Genomic DNA, 20,177 nt, shown 5'->3' on the forward strand with positions numbered 1-20,177 from the left:
CAGATTCAACAGCCCCCAAAACAAAATTTGACCAAGTCAGACAAAACTTACCCATCAACAAAATTAACTCTTACCCCCCTCTTGCTGATTTAACAAGCCCAGATATTAACGCCCAGACTTCAAAAGCTCCCAAAGATCCTCAGATAAACGCCTGTGGTGCCGTTCCAGCCATGCCCTACTGCTACAGAGCAACTGTGTAATCTTAGAGATAGTGGAAGTTGCCAGCCTCAGTGGTCTCAGGACCCCCAAATCCCACCGGTAGAGGCTTTTCCTGTTAACTTACAAATAACAAGGCAACGCCCACTAGCCTGGTACCCGCTCCCAGCAGCGGAACTTAAAGACACCAGGCTGTCTGTGAGGATGGAATTCGTGCTCCATGGACAAAATCTATACTACAAACATTTAATACTAATCTACTTACCTACAAACATTTAATACTAACCTCATAACCCCCCAGGACTGGAGAGATATCTGTAGATCTACCCTCCCCAGTCCATTATTTGTACAATGGGAGGCTTTATTTAGAGATGAATGCCTGATGCAGGTTAAAAGAAATGACACACATAGTCAACAACTAAGACCACAGCAGGGACAGGATCCACCACCTGGATTCATAGATTGGAACTATGACCAGCTTTTTGGCCAGGGCAACTTTTCCACAGGAATCCAGCAGGCTGTGATTCCGGCTGGCTGTTTTGAGCAGGTCCGCTTATGTGCACTACAGGTCTGGGACCGCCTAACCCCCTTGTCCGCTGGGCCTGGAGAGACTTCTTCATTAATTTTTTTAAAACAAAAGCCAGCTGAGGCTCTCCCAGACTTTATACTAAGGGTGCAAGCCAGATTAGATAGAAAAATAACAGATCCTGCAGCCAAAGCAATGCTTTTAAACAGCCTTATCTGGGAAGGGATGACCCCTGAGCACAGACAAGCATGCCAGGGACTAAAAAATGAACATTATGACAGATGGATTGTGGCCACCCATGATATTGGGACTGCCACATACCAGGCCTCCTCCCTTGCCCAAGCCCTTGTAGTTGCAACCCAATCCAACTCAAAATGCCTTAATTGTGGAGGGATGCCTTTGATGGACTCTGAAAAGGACCAGATCCATTGCTGACCACAGGGAGAGGATTTGCTTGTGTTTTCCCACAGGATCAACCAAAGAAAAAAAAAAGGCGGAGACGACACCCAAAGCCCCCCTAGAGCTTCCTTCTCTGTCATCCTCATGGCTGTTTTTACCCTGCTTAACACCAATGCTTCAGCCAGCCCCCACTCTCCCTAATACCATGTTCTAGAGATTTTATTTTTCAAGGAAAAATCAGATCCATAGGACAATCGCTGACATGTTGGAGTAATAGCAGAATTCTACTCAGGTGCATTCTCTAGGTACCCCACAGCTAACTTTCATGTCTCTCAACAGCTTGCACCTGCAGCCAAGTCTGTGCTAACTCATAATATTATTCTACAGGAAAGACAGAGGACCAAATAAGATCGACTATGTCCTGGAACAAGTCTAACTTTCTTCCCTTCACCACCTACCCCAATGTCTAACTGCCTTCTTTTGTGCATCCAGTAATAGATTTCTACCGACAGCAGTACCAGTTACCACCCTTCTCGACCGAGGAACAGAAAAAGATTTCACTGACTCTCATCTAAGTGGATTCAAACAACTGGCTAATTATTTAATTTGCATTTTCAGCAGCAAGCCTCCCCAGTACAGCATGCATCGCTCCTCTTTTCCTATAGAGCAAAGAAAAGCCCAAAACTGTGTTAATCTCTTTGTCCACCTTCTGTGCACCAGTCCCAGGTGCAAAAAGCCCTTTTCTCTTACACAGCTGCCAGCAGAGAAAGATCTTCTTCCCCCTGCTGGTAGAGATTGAACTTACACTGGATGCTGGAGGTGTTGCTATGGCGACAGCAGCTACAAGCCCAGCGCCTGGCGAAAAATCTCCAAGACAAGCTAGACCGAGCAATGACACCCGTGACTGAAGCCTAGAATCTCTCCAACAGCAAATGAACTTTCTCGCCAGGAGTTATGCTTCACAACAAAAAAACATTGGACTTGATAACTGTTGAACATGGGGACTATGTGATATTGGGAAAAGTACTGTTTCTTTGTAATTGAATCAAATGTTGTTGAAAACAATGTTAACACTCTCAAAACTTTGTAATCTATTTGGCTTAGCAATTCCTTGTTTGCATGGCTCCTACCCCTTGATAATGATGTGCATTATGCTTGCTCACTGTTTTTAAGATTTCTCTGCTGACAGTTACTGCCATTTGCTAAAAATCATTACAGGAAACAGGTCATGGTCAGTAATCAAACTTTGGATTCTCCCGAGATGAAATGAGTTGACCCTTAGGGCTGGCATGGCACTTCTTCATATTTAAATCAAAGAGAGGGAGATGTTGGGGACCTCTGTTATGCACAGTAGAAGCCCTTTCACGACCGGACAGCTCATGTAGCTTGGGATCATGTGCTGCGGGCTCCATTCATAGCAGGGTGCTTTCCTGGCATCTTTTCTGACTCTTCTTTTGAAGTGCCCGCCACAAGTGCTTTAACATAAACATGGCCTTTGGCTCTGAAAGGTACCATGCCTTCCTGTGTGATTTTTCCGGGTAGTCAGCAGTCTGGCTGCATGGCAGAAACACACTACCATATGTAAATAGAATGCCTCACAAAGTATCTAAAAGCTTTTACCACTACCCCCATTGTAAAAATATCCTAGTCTTCTCTTAATAGTTGGAGATTGGGTCCCGGAGATAGGATCCCGGAGATTGGGTCCCAGAGAGCTGGATCAGCAGGAGCTGGAGCAGAGATACTTAATAAAGCTGTAAACACAGAATGAGCCAAGCTTGAGTCTTGTGTCTTACTACCGGCGATCCAATCTCTCCGGGGGGTGCACTCCCTCGTTACTGACCCACGGACATCATAGCTTTCGCTGTCTCCATAGTCTTCCCGTGTGGATCAGTGGCCAGTGAACCTCACATCCTGAGGAAATTACACGGGTGAAATAGCACCGCGGGACCCGCCACTTCCGAGGTGCGCGCAGGAGACCAGCGCCACACTAGCAGCTGGCGCCTCGAGATCCCCACGCCCCCATACTCTTGCCTTTACATCTCTTTCACATCTCCTAGGCACCAATCAAGGACTTTCGTTTCTCCCTACAGTTAAGAGTTAATGCAATCTGAGAGTCTTTCAGATAGACCCACTGAAGGGGTACCCCAAATGCATCACTCTGCATCCCTGTTCAGCATGGAAGAAGCCAGAGGGGTCTGTGTCCTGATTCCCCATTAGCAATTTGAGTGACCTGTTCAGAGGATGGTGTGATGAGAACAGGAGTTAGGGTAAAAAGACCCCAGAGAAAAGTAGCCAGTTTCTTGGCTAAAAGTCAGAATGTTCATGGGCCTCTTACCAACATACTCTATTCCAAAGGCCCAAATGTCAAAAGTATTTGGGAGCTCTTACCTAATCTCTGAAAGATTTTAGGGCTGCCTCTTCAAAGGGGGGAATGTTAAGAGTAGCAAGAAAAAAAAAAAAAAGTACAGAGTTGTCAGGAAAATGTGATGGGGAGATATGGGAGGAGTTGGAGGGGAGGGAGTGGGCGTGGATTTGATCGAAACACCTTATACACATGTATGAAATTCTCATAAATTTATTTTACAGTTTCAAAAAAAAATGAAATGCACAGGGGCTGGAGGGAAGGCTCAGTGGTCAACAGTACTCACTGACTGCTCTTGCAGAGGACCTGGGTTAGAATCCCAGCACCCACATAGCAGCTAACAACCATCCGTAACTTGGGTTCTGGGAATCTGATGCCCTCTTCTGACCTCCACAGGTGCTGCACAACACAAGTGCACTTACATACATGCACACAATACACTCATACACATAAAATAAGTATTTTTTAAAAAATGAAATACACATATATGTGCTGGTTCCAGATCACTCTGGCTTCACCAGAAATGCTGAGAGGCTGGGATTATTAAAGTGGTCATGTAGGGGGGAACCTCAGTAAAGTGTCTGCCACACAAACATGAAGATCTTATTTTGATCCCCAGAACCCATGTAAAAATGTTGGGGGTATGTTGCACATCTATAATTCCAGCACTGGGGAGACAGGAAACACAGGATCCCTGGGGCTGCTGGCCAGCCAGTCTAGTCTAATTAATTAGCTCCAGGACAAGAGGAGATCTGTCTCAAAGGAAGTGGATGGTATTCTTGAAAATGACACCTAAGATTATCCTCTAGCGTCCATACCCATGTGCACATTAACACATGAACATGCATGCATATACACACAAACAAAACAACATAAATTTCTAGGACCAGATTTGGTGCCTCATGACTTTAATTCCAGTATTTGGGAGGCAGAGGAAGGAGGATGTCTGAGACTTGAGGCCAGCCTGGTCTACACAGTAAGTTCTAGGCCAGCAGGGGCTACAGGGAAACACTGTTTCAAAAACAAAAAAAATCTGCAACCACTGATTTGACTTAGCAGGTACAGGCACCTGCCCAAAAACCTGAATTTGATCCCTAGAGCCCTGTGGTGGAAGGAAAAACTGACTTCTCCACTATCCTCTGGATCTCCACACAAACCTAACACACACCAAATAAATGTTAAAAAAAAAAAAAAAAAAAAAAAAAAAAAAAGTTTCTGCACAGAAGTCGGCTAGAAATGTGGGAGGATTATCAAGAATTTGAGTTTCAGGCTGGGGAGATGGTACTTAAAAGAGTACTTGCTGCTCTTGCAGAGGGCATGGGGTTGGTTCCCAGCTCTCACATGGCAGCTAACAACTGTCTATAATTCACCCTCTTCTGGCCTCTGTGGGTACTGCATACATGTGGTACACTTACATCCATGTAGGCAAAACACTTATACACACAATAAATAAAGAAATAAGAACTAGAGTGTCCTTCTAAAAGGCTGATGTCTTTTAAAAGCCAGAATAACTTAACCGAAGTTGTCTTTTTTTCATGAGCATATTTTATAACTGAGCAAAAGAAGTTTTTTCCCCCATATAGATAGACAGACAGACAGACAGATATGCAGTTCCCTGAGACTGAGCAATTTTTCTTACCTCATCAATATATTCCAGCAAGTCCAAGGCTTTTTTGAAATCATACTCATTGGCTCTTCTGTTTTCCTCACATATGTAGAGCTGCAGCAAATTATAAGGTAGATGATTGTCCAAAGTAATTACAGAATCAATGCCAAGCAAACGTGTGGAGATGTCAGTTTATCTTTGTTTGCATACCTGTATTTGGTTTTGTAGCCAAGAACAATGTCACATTTGGGAGCTATAGTTTTGTCTATCCCATAACTGTCTTGTAGCAATGCGTACTCTAAACCAGAAATTAATTTGTATAATGAGGTACACAAACTTTTAGAATTTATATTTGAGAAGACAGTATAAGCATTCCAGCAGGCTTTCATGCATAATCTTTGACCTAAATTCCTGCCCTTGGGCTCGTAAGGCCACTCAGTGCATAGCTTTTGGAATGCCACTTCTGTAAATGGCTGTAAAAGTGAATCCAGCATACGGCATGCATCTGGAGTCAGTTCACTCAGATGACAAACAGGGATGGAGTCAAACTCAGCGAGTGCTTACATAGCATGCGAGGCCCTGGGTTCCAGACCCAGCATGGCAACACTCGTTGTGTGAGCCAGTTTCCCTGCTGAGTTAGAGAACAGCTGGCTGCACACATTCCTCAAAATCCTGCCATCTTATCAGAAAAACATTTCCTTTGTTAAAATTATCAGTGTGACCTCTTCCTATCTTCCCTTGCTCAATTATTTGTAATAGGCCAAATTTCACGTTTTAAGGCTGCAGAGAATCCTTCAGCAATATCCCAAACCTTTCAGAAGCCAGCTGCCACCTGCCAGTCTTCATTGCCATACAGGTTTAAGCCCAATACTCTACAAAGTCCCTTTGCCTCCACAACCTTCAAACTGGAAAGCAGCATTAAGACAGACAGTCTGGCTTAACACTGAGATGGCTCAGTGGTTAAGAACACTGGCTGTTCTTGCAGAGGACCCAGGTTTGATTCCTGGTACCCACATGGTGGCTAAAAAACGGTCCACAACTCCAGTTCTATAAGAATCCAAAGCCCTCTTCTGACCCCTGCAGGCATTGCATGACATGGGAGCATTTACACACATGCAGGCAATACATTCAAACGCATAAAATAAAAATAACAAAATACAAAAAAAAAAAAAAAGACCATCTGAGCAAGAGTAGCACATAAAATGATCGTAGTTATAAGCCTACAGTGTAGAACTCTCCAATAAATGATCTCTCAGGAAAGGCTGTCCTGAATTCCACAGAAGCTCTATCGCCAATAAAGCTGGACTGCTTGTTTTCCTTTAGCTTTGGTTAGAGTAGACTCAGAGTGAAATGCCTAAGAAGAGGGGGAAGGATGCATGCACACAGCACAGTAGCACATAAAATGATCGTAGTTATAAGCCTACAGTGTAGAACTCTCCAATAAATGATCTCTCAGGAAAGGCTGTCCTGAATTCCACAGAAGCTCTATCGCCAATAAAGCTGGACTGCTTGTTTTCCTTTAGCTTTGGTTAGAGTAGACTCAGAGTGAAATGCCTAAGAAGAGGGGGAAGGATGCATGCACACAGCACCAGTTGCTCACGTGCTGCAGCATCAACTCCATTCTTGCCCCTGGATTATTTGGTTGCCAGGAAAGGGATGAAGATAGTGCCTGCAGGGTACGCAATCCAGTTCCTTGACCCTTTGCAAGAAGGGCCTGCAGAGTAACAGTCTGGGAGCGAGTCACCTCATAGCACACACTCCTACACTGAGAAAGCAAACCACGATTCTTGCTAGATCCCTGGATGAGTGCCTAGAAAGCCAGGGAGGCTGCCTGGAGAGGCAGAGGCTGGGTAGCTGCTTCCTGCTAGTTGCTCCTGTTCCCAAGTCCTCCCTCCCCTTTTAATTATTCTTATTTTATGTGTATGAATGTATTTACCTGCCTGAATGTAAGTGCACCCATGTCATGCAATGCCTGCAGAGGTCAGAGAGGGCACTGGATCCCCTGAAACTGGAGTTAGGGATGGTTGTTATCAGCCATGTGGGTGCTGGGATTCAAACCCGGGTCCTCCGCAAAAGCAGTCAGTGCCATCTCTCCAGTCCTCCCATTATCTTTTTAAAGGGAAAGTTCCCTGGAAGGTGGGAGGAAGAAAAGGAGTCTGTTGGGAGCTCCAAAGCATGGCCTAGAATATACAAGCTTCTGGTTGTGACTGGGGAAGCAGGGTGCAGTTGTCCTATGTAGAACACTTACCCCAATGAGCTGTGGTGCGGTCAGCACAGGCATCGCGCTGAGACTCAGCTGCTTCTCCACCAGGAGCTGCTCTGGCAGGGTCTCCTGGTGCAGCAGAAAGCGCTCCTGCTCTGCCATTACTGGTGATCAAGGACATTATGAGACTTTCACTTCAGCCATTGTCAATCAAATAAAAAGCAACAGCTCTAAAGCAATGCTCTGCTGTCCAGGGTCTCTGGATGTATTTAACTTTGCTTATTCTTCACTGCTGATTATACCAACAACATATTTACAGTTTGATCCAAGGCTGCTGTATGACCACAGCAGCACAAAGTGGCTTTGGGGAGGAAGCTGCTGATGCTGCTTCAGGAAGTCTGAGCCCCAGTTGCAGGCCCAACTCCAGGGCAGCTCAATAAAGGGTACAGCACAGTCTCTTCAGAACCCATGGTATATCACGAGATAAGCAAAGCCTAGGCAGATGTGTACCCATCTATTTACTGACAAGACACCCCACTGGATGAAATTGCAGGTCTCTGCCTATCACAGATTGTCTGCCTAGATGTGCTGGGATACTGGGGAAGGGTGTGAATGTACATCATTTCCATTCATACACTGGTAGTATTCTACAAACTCCCAGAGAGCAAAACTAAACTGGAGTTGCAGTAGTTATTTAAGGAGTGGGACCTCCAATTAAACGCAATTATTTTGTTTTTTCTATAATTTACAATTTTTCCATAGGCATTATTGATACAACCAAATTTATAGGACTTCCATCCCCATGATTAGACACATGGTGAAGACAGTTCACAAGGAATCAGTGAGACCCCAAAACACACTAGTACATTAAAAAAACAGAAAGAAGGAATCGAGGGCAAAACAACAATCAGAGTGTCAACTACTCAGCTGGAAAAACAAAACCAACCAAATTCCGGGTTAAATTACTCTCTGATTGATACTTCTCTAGAAAAACAGGTAGCTCTGGTGCTCCCAAACAGTTAAAAAAAAAAAAAAAAAAAAAAAAGATTTTTGGGGTTGGAGAGATGGCTCAGCGGTTAAGAACACTGGTTGTTCTTACAGAAGATCCAGGTTTGGATCCCAGCACCCACAATGCAGCTAACAACTGTCCATAACTCCAGTCCCAGGGGATGCAACAGCCTCTTCTGAGCAATGTGGGCATTGCACGACACGGGTGCACTTACCTACCTGCAGGCAATACCCGCATACACGTATAATAAAAACAATAAAAATTTTTTAAAAGTTTTAATTAAAAAAAAATATTTTAAAGATAAAACTTAAATGGGCTGACCATGCAGTGGCGCCTCTTCCAATTAGTTTGTTGAGATAGGCTCTCACATAGTCCATGCTGGTCCTTAGCTTGCTATGTAGCCAAGGCTGGTCGTGAACTGATCTTCCTGCCTCTGCCTCCCAAGTGTCTATCATAGAGAAGTTGCAAACACGGCATTTAAATTCCAAGTACTTCAGGATCTATCTTCTAAGAGTAAGGGCATCCAAACACAAATACCATCATCAGGTCTATGAAGTTAACAGGCATATGATAATATTATCTAATATTAAATATGTCTACTCCCAGAACTTAGGAGGGCTGAAGTTCAAGTTCAAGCTTTCCAATTATCCCTACAGTACCATCACAGTTGTTTGGTTTAGGGGTGACCTAAGATTTAGTCTAGGGTCTCAGGCTGCATGTGGATCTAAAATAGTTTATCTGCTTTGACTAACATGTGGAAGAGGCCAGGCTGACTGACGTATACAATGTCCTGTTCCCTTGTGATGAGATACAGAAGCAGGCTGAGCCCTGCCATGCCACGGAAGTGTGAAGCACGGCTTGTCTCACATCTGTGTGTGGTATCAGAGATCTGTGTAGTGACACTGAAAACAAGAATATACTTTTCCTTTCCTTTCAACTCAATGGTTTAGCTTTTGTGTGTGTACACACACATGGAGGCCAGAGGTTAACACTGGATACCTTCTTTAATTACACTCGGCCTTATTTTGTGAGACAAGTTCTGAAACCAAACATAGAACCCACAAATTCAGCTAGACTGGTTGGCCAGCAAGCCTCAGGGATCCTATTTCTGCCTATTCAACACTATGACTACAGGCACATACCACTACACCCAGCTTTTTTATGTGGGTGCTAGGAACCAAACAGTTCCCCATGCTTGTGTGGCAAGTACTTTTTTGACTGAGCCATCTCTCCAGCCCTGGTTTAGCTTTAAGATCAAATCTTTCTATGTTGCCATGACTGACCTGGATGTCAGCTTGGCCCTCTCCATCCTCTGGCCTAATCATGGTGGGGATTACAGGTATGCATCATCACCACACTGATGGGTCAGTTAATTATTCACTGCAGTTGCAAAATGGTGACGTCTATTCCTTCTACATTAATTACCAATAGAACTTTTGGGAAGAAGCACTTTACTGATCTTGTCCCTTTGGGCATCACTGTGGACCCATGTGAAACGTGACCTTCTCTTCTTCCAACACTCACATCATCCTGACACAGAGCTGTTAGAAGCTGTGCTGTGCTGCTGTCTCCACTGACTTCTGTCGTCTTTCCCACCGAAGACTTCCTGCAGCCATTTTACCACCAGCCCTGTTCCTTTCTACTAACTGGGAGTCAGAATCTAAATGTGGATTTCACTAGGCCCTTCAGTGGACAGAGTCAAGACAAACACATTAAAACTAAGCTCAAATACAAGCTATAAAGTTTCCTCTGCTTCACTTGTACTCATACATTATCCATCTCTTTGCATCTCAAGAATAAAACCATATTTTATTCTTTACCTAAAAGAAGCTGCAGAATTCTTTTGCTAATACCACCTTCAGCAGGCCCCTGTGGAGGGTTTGGACATCTATGCAATTGGAAATATGTATCACTATAGTATGTAACCAGAGTTGTCCGCTGAAAACCATCTGTATTTATTCTTATTTAAAATACAAATTACTACCAGGTGTGGTGGCACATGCCTTTGATCCCAGCACTTGGGAGGCAGAGGCAGGTGAAGCTCTGTGAGATTGAGTCCAGCCACGTCTACAAAGGCCAGCTGGGGCTACAGGAAGACACTATCCCAAAACAAAACAAAACAAAACAAAACAAAAAACAAAACAAAACAGCAAATTACTGGCTGGGTCTAGTGACCTGTAACCCCAGTACTCAGGAGGCTGAGGCCAGCTTGGATAATGAGATCATGTCTCAAAAACCAGTAAGATAATATAACAGTAACAATAACAACAACAAATAGTATTAATGATTCCAAATATGACTAAACAATAAACATGGATATTGAGTACAATCAGTAACAGGCCTTGGGCCAAGTGTTCCAATTTTCCCTTACCTTCAATTTTTTCTTGCAGTGTGTCCTCTGAAAGGTCTGAAGCTAATGCAGCCAGTTTACTCAACCCAAGAAGGGTTTTTTTCTTTGCAAAGTAACGAGTTTCCATATTTGCCAAACTGAGAAGTGTTGCATGAGCCTACAATAAACAAGAAAACCACAGCAATCCCTTGAAGTAAAGGCTCAGAACATACCAAACCCATTTCTCCCCTATGCTGTATCCACAGAAGACACAGTGGTAGCTAGCAAACCTCCCTTAGGATTGGTGCTGAATCACTGAGCAGCACACAGTGAAGCCTCACCCTGACAGTGCAGGTGTTGGAATATCAGTAGTAAGTAGTGACTACACCATTCCAAAAATGTGTGAGAATCGGAGGACGTATATGTACTAATGTCTTAATAATTCATTAATAGTGTCTTGTAAATTTTAAAAAATTATTTTAAGTTGCCTTTTTTTTTTTTTTCCCCCCCTTTTTGAGACAGGGTCTCTCTGTAGCCCCAGCTGGCCTGGATTCACTATGGAGACCAGGCTGGCCTCAAACTCATAGAGATCCACCTGCCTCTGCCTCCTGAGTGCTCGGATTAAAGGTGTACACCACCAGACCCAGCTAAATTGCCAATTTTTTTAAAGGCAGGGTTTCATTACTCAGCCCCGGCTGGCCTGGAACTCACTATATAGACCAGGTAGCCTCAATTTCAGAGATCCATCTGCTTCTACCTCTTGAGTGTTGGGATTAAAGGCATGTGCCACTATGCCCAGCTAAATCTTAACTATATGTATTTCCATGAAGTACAAAATGAAGGTTGTGGCATGTACATACACCATGGAATAAGAAAATAAAGCTAATCAACATATCTATACCATAAGAACTTATATTTGAGAGCCAGTTAGATGGCACAGCAGATAAAAGCAATTGCTGCCAAGCCTGATGTCTGAGTTTGATGACCAAAACTCACATGGTAGAAGGAAATAACTGACTCTTTCAAGGTGTCCTTTGATCTCTATGTGTGCTATTGTGTGTGTGCAGACACACAATAATGTAAAAAAAAATTTAAGACCAGGTATGGTGGTACACACCTTTAATTCTAGCACTCGGGAGGCAGAGGTAGGTGATCTTTGAGTTTGAGGACAGCCTGGTCTACAAAAATAGTTCCAGGACAACCAGAGCAGCACAGTGAGACCCTGTTTCAAAAAAAAAGAAAAAAAAAAAGCTGGGCCATGGTGGTGCATGCCTTTGGTCCCAGCGCTCGGGAGGCAGAGGCAGGTGGATCTGTGAGTTCAAGGCCAGCTTGGTCTACAGCAACTTCCAGGTCAGCTGGGGCTACAGGGAGACCCTGTCTCAAAAAGACAAAAAAAGAACTGCTATCTGAAATTACTCTTAAACATGTATGGAATCTTCAGTCTGTTATTACTCACTACAGGCGACAGAGCCTCCTCCACCTTCTGGCTAAACTGGATTCTATTCTTCAACCACCACTTCTGTTAACCCACCCCAGCCCCTGAAACTCCCTTTTACTGTTATGAGAACTGTTTAGATTCCATAGATTAGTGAGGCATTGGGTCCCCAAGTTCATCCAGATGCAAAAGGCAGTCTTCTTTCTAGGTGCCTCTGTCACACTGAAGGCTCACTGACACCACATGCATGCAATGTCACTGAGGCCAATGTCTTAGCTCTGCTAAATGAGTGCTGCATTCAAGTGTGGGAGGACATGCCAATGGCAGTTCCAGTTCCAGTCTTCTGAGGGCCCCTCCACAGTTTTCCACAAAGGCTGCACTGACACTACTATCAACAGGGCAAAGGGATCCTAACCCATATCCTATTTGTTACCCTTTATCTTTTTGATAAAAGCTATTCTGGCAGGTGGAAGGTGAGCTCTCATGGTGGTTTGAATTTGCATTTTTCTAATTAGTGACGCTGAACATTTTTCAAATAATCATCTAAGAATTGTCTGTTTGGGCATTTAGTATTTTTTTATTCAGGTTATTATTATTTTTTTGCTATTCAGTTGACTTCTTTATACACACCTTTTATCAGATGTATGGTTGTAAACAGTAGTTTACTAAAACCCAGATTAAATGAAAATACTCAAGATGCATACCGGCTGCTTCTTATGACTATATCCCTCTTACCTTTTCTAATTCTTGGCTATTAATTTCATGCAACCAGCTGAGATGCTCATGGGCTTGCAAAAAATCTGCCAACTGTCCATGATGAGAAATGGGCTGAGATAGTAATTTGCCCCGCTTTCCTTTCTCCAGGTACCAACGGAAGAGAAAGTCTGAAAAATTCTGCAAAGAAAAGAGCAAGAATCCATTGATATTTAGTAAAACATCTTTAAAAAATAATTTCTGATAATCAAATACTAAGCCCCTTCCAAAGATCTCCCCAAATAGATTCTTTTTATTTTGCATTTATTTAGAGTGTGTGAGAGTGTGTAAGTGTGTGTGTGTGTGTGTGTGTGTGTGTGTGTGTGTGTGAGAGAGAGAGAGAGAGAGAGAGAGAGAGAGATGCATGTGTCATGGCAAACATACAGAGGTTAGAGGACAACTTAGAGGAGTTGGATCTCTCCTTCTACCATGTGGACTCTAGGGACTGAACGCAGGTCATCAGGCTTGGTGGTAAGCAACTTTATCTACTGAGCCACCTTGTGGGCTCCCAAATAGAAATTTTCAGAGAGTAATTTCCTATATTGTTAGAACATACGTGTTCATACTGTTAGTATACATCCCACATTGACTATGCCGTCCTACTCCTGAATTCAGCCAGCTTCTCTCTTGACAAACCTTCTGGCCAGCTCAGCAAGGATCCTGCTCAAGAATCCTGGTACCAGTGCTGACAATGGAAGACTGGCTTGCACCAGCCATCATGGGCACCAATCACCAAATGTAGCTATTGAAACTTAGTTACATTAAAACCTGTTTTCCTCAGGCACACTGGCCACACCTCAAGCTGTCAACAGCCACTTGTGGCCAGTGGGGTTCCCTTTTCAGATAACATGTCATCACATAGGATTTCATCAACAGTACCAAGAGGTGACATCCCAGAAAGAACAACAGGCCAGTGGAGTTCTGTAGATGACCATGTGAGCTAGTATGGCAAACTGAAATCCAGAGAGGCCCAAATATCCAGCTGATGTGACTGTCGCCACAGGATATGTGCTAAGTGTTGGAGTAACAGGGAAGGTACACTGAGAATTGGTATACTGGGGAGGGTGCACTGAATGTTGGGGTGCTAGAGAGGGTGCAATGTAAAGTAGAACTAAATGGTCTTCCCATCTCCTGGTTTAGGAGCTCTGCAGTAAAGCAGGGAATTGGTGATAATGACAGACAGGTCCCCCAAAGACCTGAGGCTGGAAGTGAAATGAACACGAGAAGACCAGAGTCTAAGCTTGGCCATGTCTGCTCCTAGGACTGGAAGAGCCATCTGCCTCCTGGCTACACTGTGTAAAAGAGTGCCCTCTCCCAGGACAAAAAGAGGGCCCCTTTCCAGACTCTTTTTTTTTTTTTTTCAAATACATCTAAAATTCAATTAAAAAAGTACATAGGTAACCGGGCGTGGTAGCACATGCCTTTAGTCCCAGCACTTGGGAGGAGGCAGAGGCAGGTGGATCTCTATGAGTTCAAGGCCAGCCTGGTCTACATAGTGAGTTCCAGGACAGCTGGGGCTACAGGGAAACCTTGTCTCAAAAAGACCAAAAAAAAAGTACATAGGTAAGAAGCAGAGAAACCTAGTTAGCAACATAAAAAGCAGGTAGCTGAAACCAACCTGAAAATGAACAGATGGAGATATTAGCACAAGACTTTAAAGTAACCATAAAACATGTTAGTAAAACCTATTAAAACTGAACAGAAAATGTTGATAACAAGAATTCATAAAAGGAATTTTTTAAAAATTTGTGACTGGCCAAAAGCATTTAATTCAGCACCACTGTCAACACTAGTTACACCCAACACATAGGTCCTGTCACAAGGACTCAGTCACATCGTCGGCACAAATGCTGCTGCAGACTGCTCAGTGACATGGGCATGCTTGAGATGCGCAGGCGAGAGAACAAACTATATGCTCAGATGGGCTCTCTGGGTGCTGCAACTCTACTGTGAGGGATTTGTAGAGGCTTTCTGAATTTTTTTTTTTTTGTTGTTGTTGTTGTTTTTCTCTTTTAAATGAGGCAGGGTCTCTCTGTAGCCCCCAGCTGTCCTGGAACTCACTATGTAGACCAGGCTGGCCTTGAACTCACAGAGATCCGCCTGCCTCTGCCTCCCAAGTGCTGGGACTAAAGGCGTGCGCCATCATGCCCGGCTTTCTGAATTTTATACAACATTCCTTTGACGGGGCTGGAGAGATGGCTCAGCAGTTAAGGGCACTGGCTTCTCTTGCAGAGGGCCCAGGTTCATTTCCCAGCACCCACGAGGTGGCTAACAACCATCTGTCGTTCCAGTTCCAGGGGTCTGGACACCCTTTTCCGACCTCCATGGGCATTGTACAACATAGGTACACTTACATACATGCAGGCAATACACTCATACATATAAAATTAAAAATACAGATTCCTCTGCTGAAAAAGGCTTTTATACATTAACTCATAGAATAAATTTGCTTTAAGGCACAATCTAAATCACCCTGAGAGCATCAAAAAAGGTGCTTTGTCTAAAAACAGGAAGCTAAGCATCAAACTTGTTGAGAGCAGCAGCCTGAGGCTCTCTACCAGCAGCCTGTCTGAGGATGCCCAGTTCAAGTCTCAAATATCACTCTGGCCTCTGCACCTAAATGCTCTCTCATTGTCATTCAAAGGCAAGAGTAGAACTGGAAGTTTGCTGGGCCTGGTAGCTCAGGCTTATAACCCTAGCACTTGGGAGACAGAGGCAGAAGGATTATAAGTTCCAGGCCAACCTAGGCTATATAGTTAGACTGTGCCCCAAACCAAAAGAAAACAAAACAAACCCCAAAAGTTAAAGCTTAACTTTTTCAAAGGCTAAGGAACCTCTCAGTATTCGTAACATAAAGAAGAGTCAGCTTGATGGAAAAACATAATCTGTAAGTTCACTTCTTCCCATCGAAGCCACAGCAACATTGTGGAAAGGGCAAGGCCTTACACAGTGTGGCACATTGTCCTGCACCAGCATGGCTACCTGGTCAGCAAACTGGGTCATGTAGCGCTGCAGTCGGGCCTGGTTGTCTGTCTGTTCACACATCTGTACCAGGATATCGAAGTCACAGTACTTTTCTGCCAGAGAAGCCGCCCACGGGTACTGGCCTAGAGTGACTGCAGGAAGACAGAACAGATGGGACATGTTCGATTTGCAGTGATGGATGTAAACCTGTGAATTACTGATCCACCCACACCTGCCAGAGATAAATGCAGGCCCCTAACCCACCACTGTCTCCCCAGACTCTTCCATTCCACATTAGAACAAACTCTTCTGACTCTTGCTATGAAAGGAAACTACTTTCTGCTTAACAGGCACACTGTGCCACCTGCTTCCTTTGCCAGTCACTACCAGGCTCTGATCCGAAGTCAGTTATTTGTGTGAAGGCCTGAGGTGCTAAGTTCTTTTTCTCACTCGGTCTCCAAAGTGCTGGAAGACAGCACTAAGCCCAGATGCTGAGCTCTTTGACTAAGGGCATCTCCATAGCTTAACTACTCATTTCTCAATCAAATGAATTTCCTGTGGTACTTGTATCAGAATAAGCACTGAAATTAAACTGTATGACGCGAACACAGAAAGCTGTCTGAGTGTGCCTGGCTTTCCATTCTTGGTCACAGCTGGATGAACACTGCAGACTGTATAGTGTGAGATCCCCACCCCTGATCTGTCCCACATGCAGACTGCAGCGCTTGCTGACTCTCAGATACTCACGAAGAGGAGAGAGAAGGTCTGATCTTTTCTGCAGGTACTCCACTTCCAGATCGCTGTATCTTTCTTGGTCACTGGACTTCTCTAGAGACTTCAGCTGGGAAACGTAACTGTCCAGGAAGCAGTCAATCAGTGCCACAAGCTGCTCTGTCACAATACTCCGGAGGTTGCTGTCAGCCTGGGGGTAAACTGTCTGTAGGATGATCCCATGCTGGCGCATGATCGCTGTGCGGATGCCCGCAGGACCACTCGTGGCTGTCAAGTCCACAAAGTAACTTCCTGAGAAGGGGTTCTATGACAGTGAGGGAAAAGATCAACTGCCTAAAAATTAGATTGCTTTACTACTCTAGGAAAACAAACCAGGGTTAGATGATACCTGTCCATGCCCTGCTCAAAGCCCATCTTTCTCTTCCTGCCCATGCCCTGCTTGGACCCCATCGTTCTCCTCAGTGGAGATTTCCTCAACACAGGTACAAACGATCCCTCTTCTTTCTCACTTCCTTTACTGCTACACCACCTAATCTGTGATAGGAATATAAACAGCCCATTCCCCAAGGGCCAGCATATGCTTCAGTACTAACACCTAGCAGGTACACCATAACTCAACTCAGATATACAATCATGGGGGCAGTGGCAATAAATAGTCCCATGGGAGCACAATGAATCTGGCAAGAACTTCATTTTCAGCAGTTTTCTTTCATTTCACTCATAAACCTGTCCTAGGGACTAACATAGCATCTACCATGAGGACCATCAGGAACATGCTCTGAAAAGCTAATTCACCAGCATGGTACCTGTCCATGGCACATACTCAGGCTCCTCCCCAAGTGGATCTTCTCGACTATACATGGAGCTTCTGTTTAGGCGATAGTGAGTGGCAGCCTGAAGCATGTCCTGAAAAATGAAACATGTTATTATACATGGGAAGCTATGGGCTGCTGTTGCTATAATTCAGTTAGTTTCTTTCTCTTAAAGGTGGTAAGAACAACTGTTCTCATAATTCAGCTAATTTCATTCTATGGGCCATTATATCTAAAGATGACCTGAAACAGCAGCCTACTGTTAAGAAAAAAACTCAGCACTTGTCTCTTTCTGCTTTCAAACTTTGTTTTAAGGAGACTAGAGAGATAGCTTAGTAACACTTTCTCCTGCTCTTCCGGAGGACTGAAGTCCAATTCCCAGCACCCATACCAGACAGTTCACAACCACATGTAACTCTAGCTCCATGGGATCAGATGCCCTCTTCTGGTCTCTAGGGGTACCAGTATGCATGTGGTAGACACAGACACATCCACACAATAAAAACTCAAAAATATGTATTTGTTTATTCCAGAATTTTTCACTTTGGAAAATTAAAGTAACCAAAGCAGAAAACCCAGCACTATACAGTCTAATAGGCAAAATTAAATGAAACAACTTAATGATTTAAGTAACAAGTTCTGAATAACTGAAAAAGAGAAGGGAGGCACAGTGGTATGTGCTTGTGGTCTCAGCTACTTGGAAGACTTGGCCTGGGACAGGAGTTCAAGGCAAGAGAGGTGAGGATTTAGACACTATCATTAACACCTTTCCAAGGACACAAACATCCCTCTCCAAAGGAAAAGGCTATCAAACAAAGTGAGAATTGCAGAAATTCATTAACATGCACAAAGGAAACATTCAAATTTTTTGTTAGTTGATAAAATGCAAACTATTCTTCTAGCTTTATGAAATCAACAAATCGCTGTAACCGCACTACCTGCCAGCAACACAGAGCAGGAATAAAGAAACCACTTCCTAGCTGGGCGTGGAGGTACATGCCTTTAATCCCAGCACTGAGGAGGCAGAGGCAGGTGGATCTCTGAGTTCCTGGCCAGCTGGGGCTACAGGGAGTCTCAAAAAGAATCCGCCCCCCCCGCCACAAAAAAAACAAAAAAAAAAACCCCAAAAAATAAAACAAAAAAATACTTTATCCCTCCCTGCACTGGGCTGTGGTTTTGACACCATTACTACCACATGGTACCTTGAGCACTGTGTTGACGTCGACTGCCACCTCTACCCACTCCTGGGAGTCTAGTGCCACCTCCCGAAGGACTTGCTCCTCATGCTCCAGCAGACATTCGCAGATGGTGTCCACCTGGGACACCTGAGGGCAGACAAGAGTCACTGTCACCAGAGTCATGGGGATGATCACTCAGCAGGTTTTACCTAGTAAGCTATATCTTTAGATCACTCAACAGAGGAAAATACATTGACTTAATAGTGAAAGTAAATGTAAAACCAAGAATGTTAGAGTCTTTTCACTTGCCACTGTTATTTTAGGTATTCAAAGGAACCTAGAGATGATTTATAGTACCCAAGAGGATGTGTACAAGGTCTTTGGATCTGGGTATCCATGGAGTGGGAAACCCGGAACAAGCCCCCTGCAGACACTGAGGGATGACTATCTAACATAAAAGCAAAAAGCTTTTTTGCTGTGTCAACACAGCCTACTCTAAATAGCACTGCTATCATGAAGCCTTGGATGGTTTTACACCTCTTTTCAAGGTAGGTCAGCAGCAACGTGTGCCTCCAGAGCCAGGCCTATGTCCTTGTACTTTCCATGAGGGATGCCAAATCAAAACCTCTCTCTATGGCTGATATGGGCTAACTAGCCCTTCTTAAAAAGCTAACTGCCTTCAGAAACCTAAGTTGCTACTCACAGACAGAGAGAGGGAGAAAGAAAGGCTCTAGTAGAGATCTGTTATCGTTCTGGATTACATCACCGGGAGGATGTTGAGCACTTTGACTGAGGGAGCCAAAGACATACTCACCATGAGGTGGACATAATGCCATTCAACACAACTACTTTCACCTGACTGTACTTTGAAAAGCATGTTTTCATTTTGGTTGTAACATATCCTTCAAATACTTTTTATAAATATCTTATTCCAGCCCCTCCCCTATGGTTCAGGGGAGGGGAAAGTGCATATGCCTGTGCTAGATAATTCCAGTTGTCAATTTGACATATCTGAGAAAAGGGAACCTCAACTAGGTAACTTCCTCTATCTTATTGGCCTTTGGGCATATCTGTGAGGCACTTTGATTGTGGAGCGATGTGGGAGGACCCTGTCTACTGTGGGCAGTGCCACCCCGGGACAGGCAGTCCTAGGTTATGTAAGAAAGCAGGCTGGAGGCTGGAAAGATGGCTCAGCAGTTAAGAGCATTGCTGCTCTTGCAGAGGACCTGGGTTCAATTCCCAGCACCAACATGGGAGTTAACAACCATCCTTAACTCCAGTTCCAGGGGACTCTAACACCTTCTTCTGACCTCTGTAGGTACTACACGACAGGGGTACACTTACACATATGCAGGCAATACACTCACACAAAATTAAAATTTTTAATTAAAAAAAAAAGAAAAAAGAAAAAAAGCAGGCTGTTAGGATGAATGTAATGACACAGGCCTTTAATCCCAGCACTTGGGAGGCAGAGGCAGGTAGATCACTATGAGACTGAAGTAAGCCTGGTCTACATAGGAGTTCCAAGGCAGCTAGGCAGTTACAGGGAGACTCTTACTTCAAAAACAAACAAAAAACTTCAAATGAATAAGAAACCTGATGAAGGCAAGGGGATGAAGAGATGGCTCAGCAGTTAAGACCACTGGCTGCTCTTGCAGAAGACCTGGGTTTGATTCACAGGACCCACTTGACAGCTAACAACCATCTGTAACT

The 20,177-nt window shown here is 44.1% G+C and overlaps 1 protein-coding gene across 1 annotated transcript in view; it reads right to left on the bottom strand.

The window, feature by feature from the left end:
• The window catches only part of Nup133 (nucleoporin 133), a 66,731-nt gene that overhangs the window by 5,690 nt on the left and 40,864 nt on the right, over positions 1-20,177 (bottom strand). Inside the window, exons 16-23 of the mRNA XM_008845775.2 lie at positions 18,489-18,611; positions 17,281-17,380; positions 16,490-16,741; positions 15,761-15,894; positions 12,761-12,919; positions 10,633-10,768; positions 7,298-7,416; positions 5,083-5,163 (exon numbers count right to left, since the gene is read on the bottom strand). Coding sequence (XP_008843997.1) covers positions 5,083-5,163; positions 7,298-7,416; positions 10,633-10,768; positions 12,761-12,919; positions 15,761-15,894; positions 16,490-16,741; positions 17,281-17,380; positions 18,489-18,611 — 1,104 coding nt within the window. The remainder of the gene's footprint in view (positions 1-5,082; positions 5,164-7,297; positions 7,417-10,632; positions 10,769-12,760; positions 12,920-15,760; positions 15,895-16,489; positions 16,742-17,280; positions 17,381-18,488; positions 18,612-20,177) is intronic.

This window comes from Nannospalax galili, unplaced genomic scaffold, assembly GCF_000622305.1.
Source record: "Nannospalax galili isolate Female #2095 unplaced genomic scaffold, S.galili_v1.0 scaffold702, whole genome shotgun sequence".
NCBI classification, from domain to species: domain Eukaryota; kingdom Metazoa; phylum Chordata; class Mammalia; order Rodentia; family Spalacidae; genus Nannospalax; species Nannospalax galili.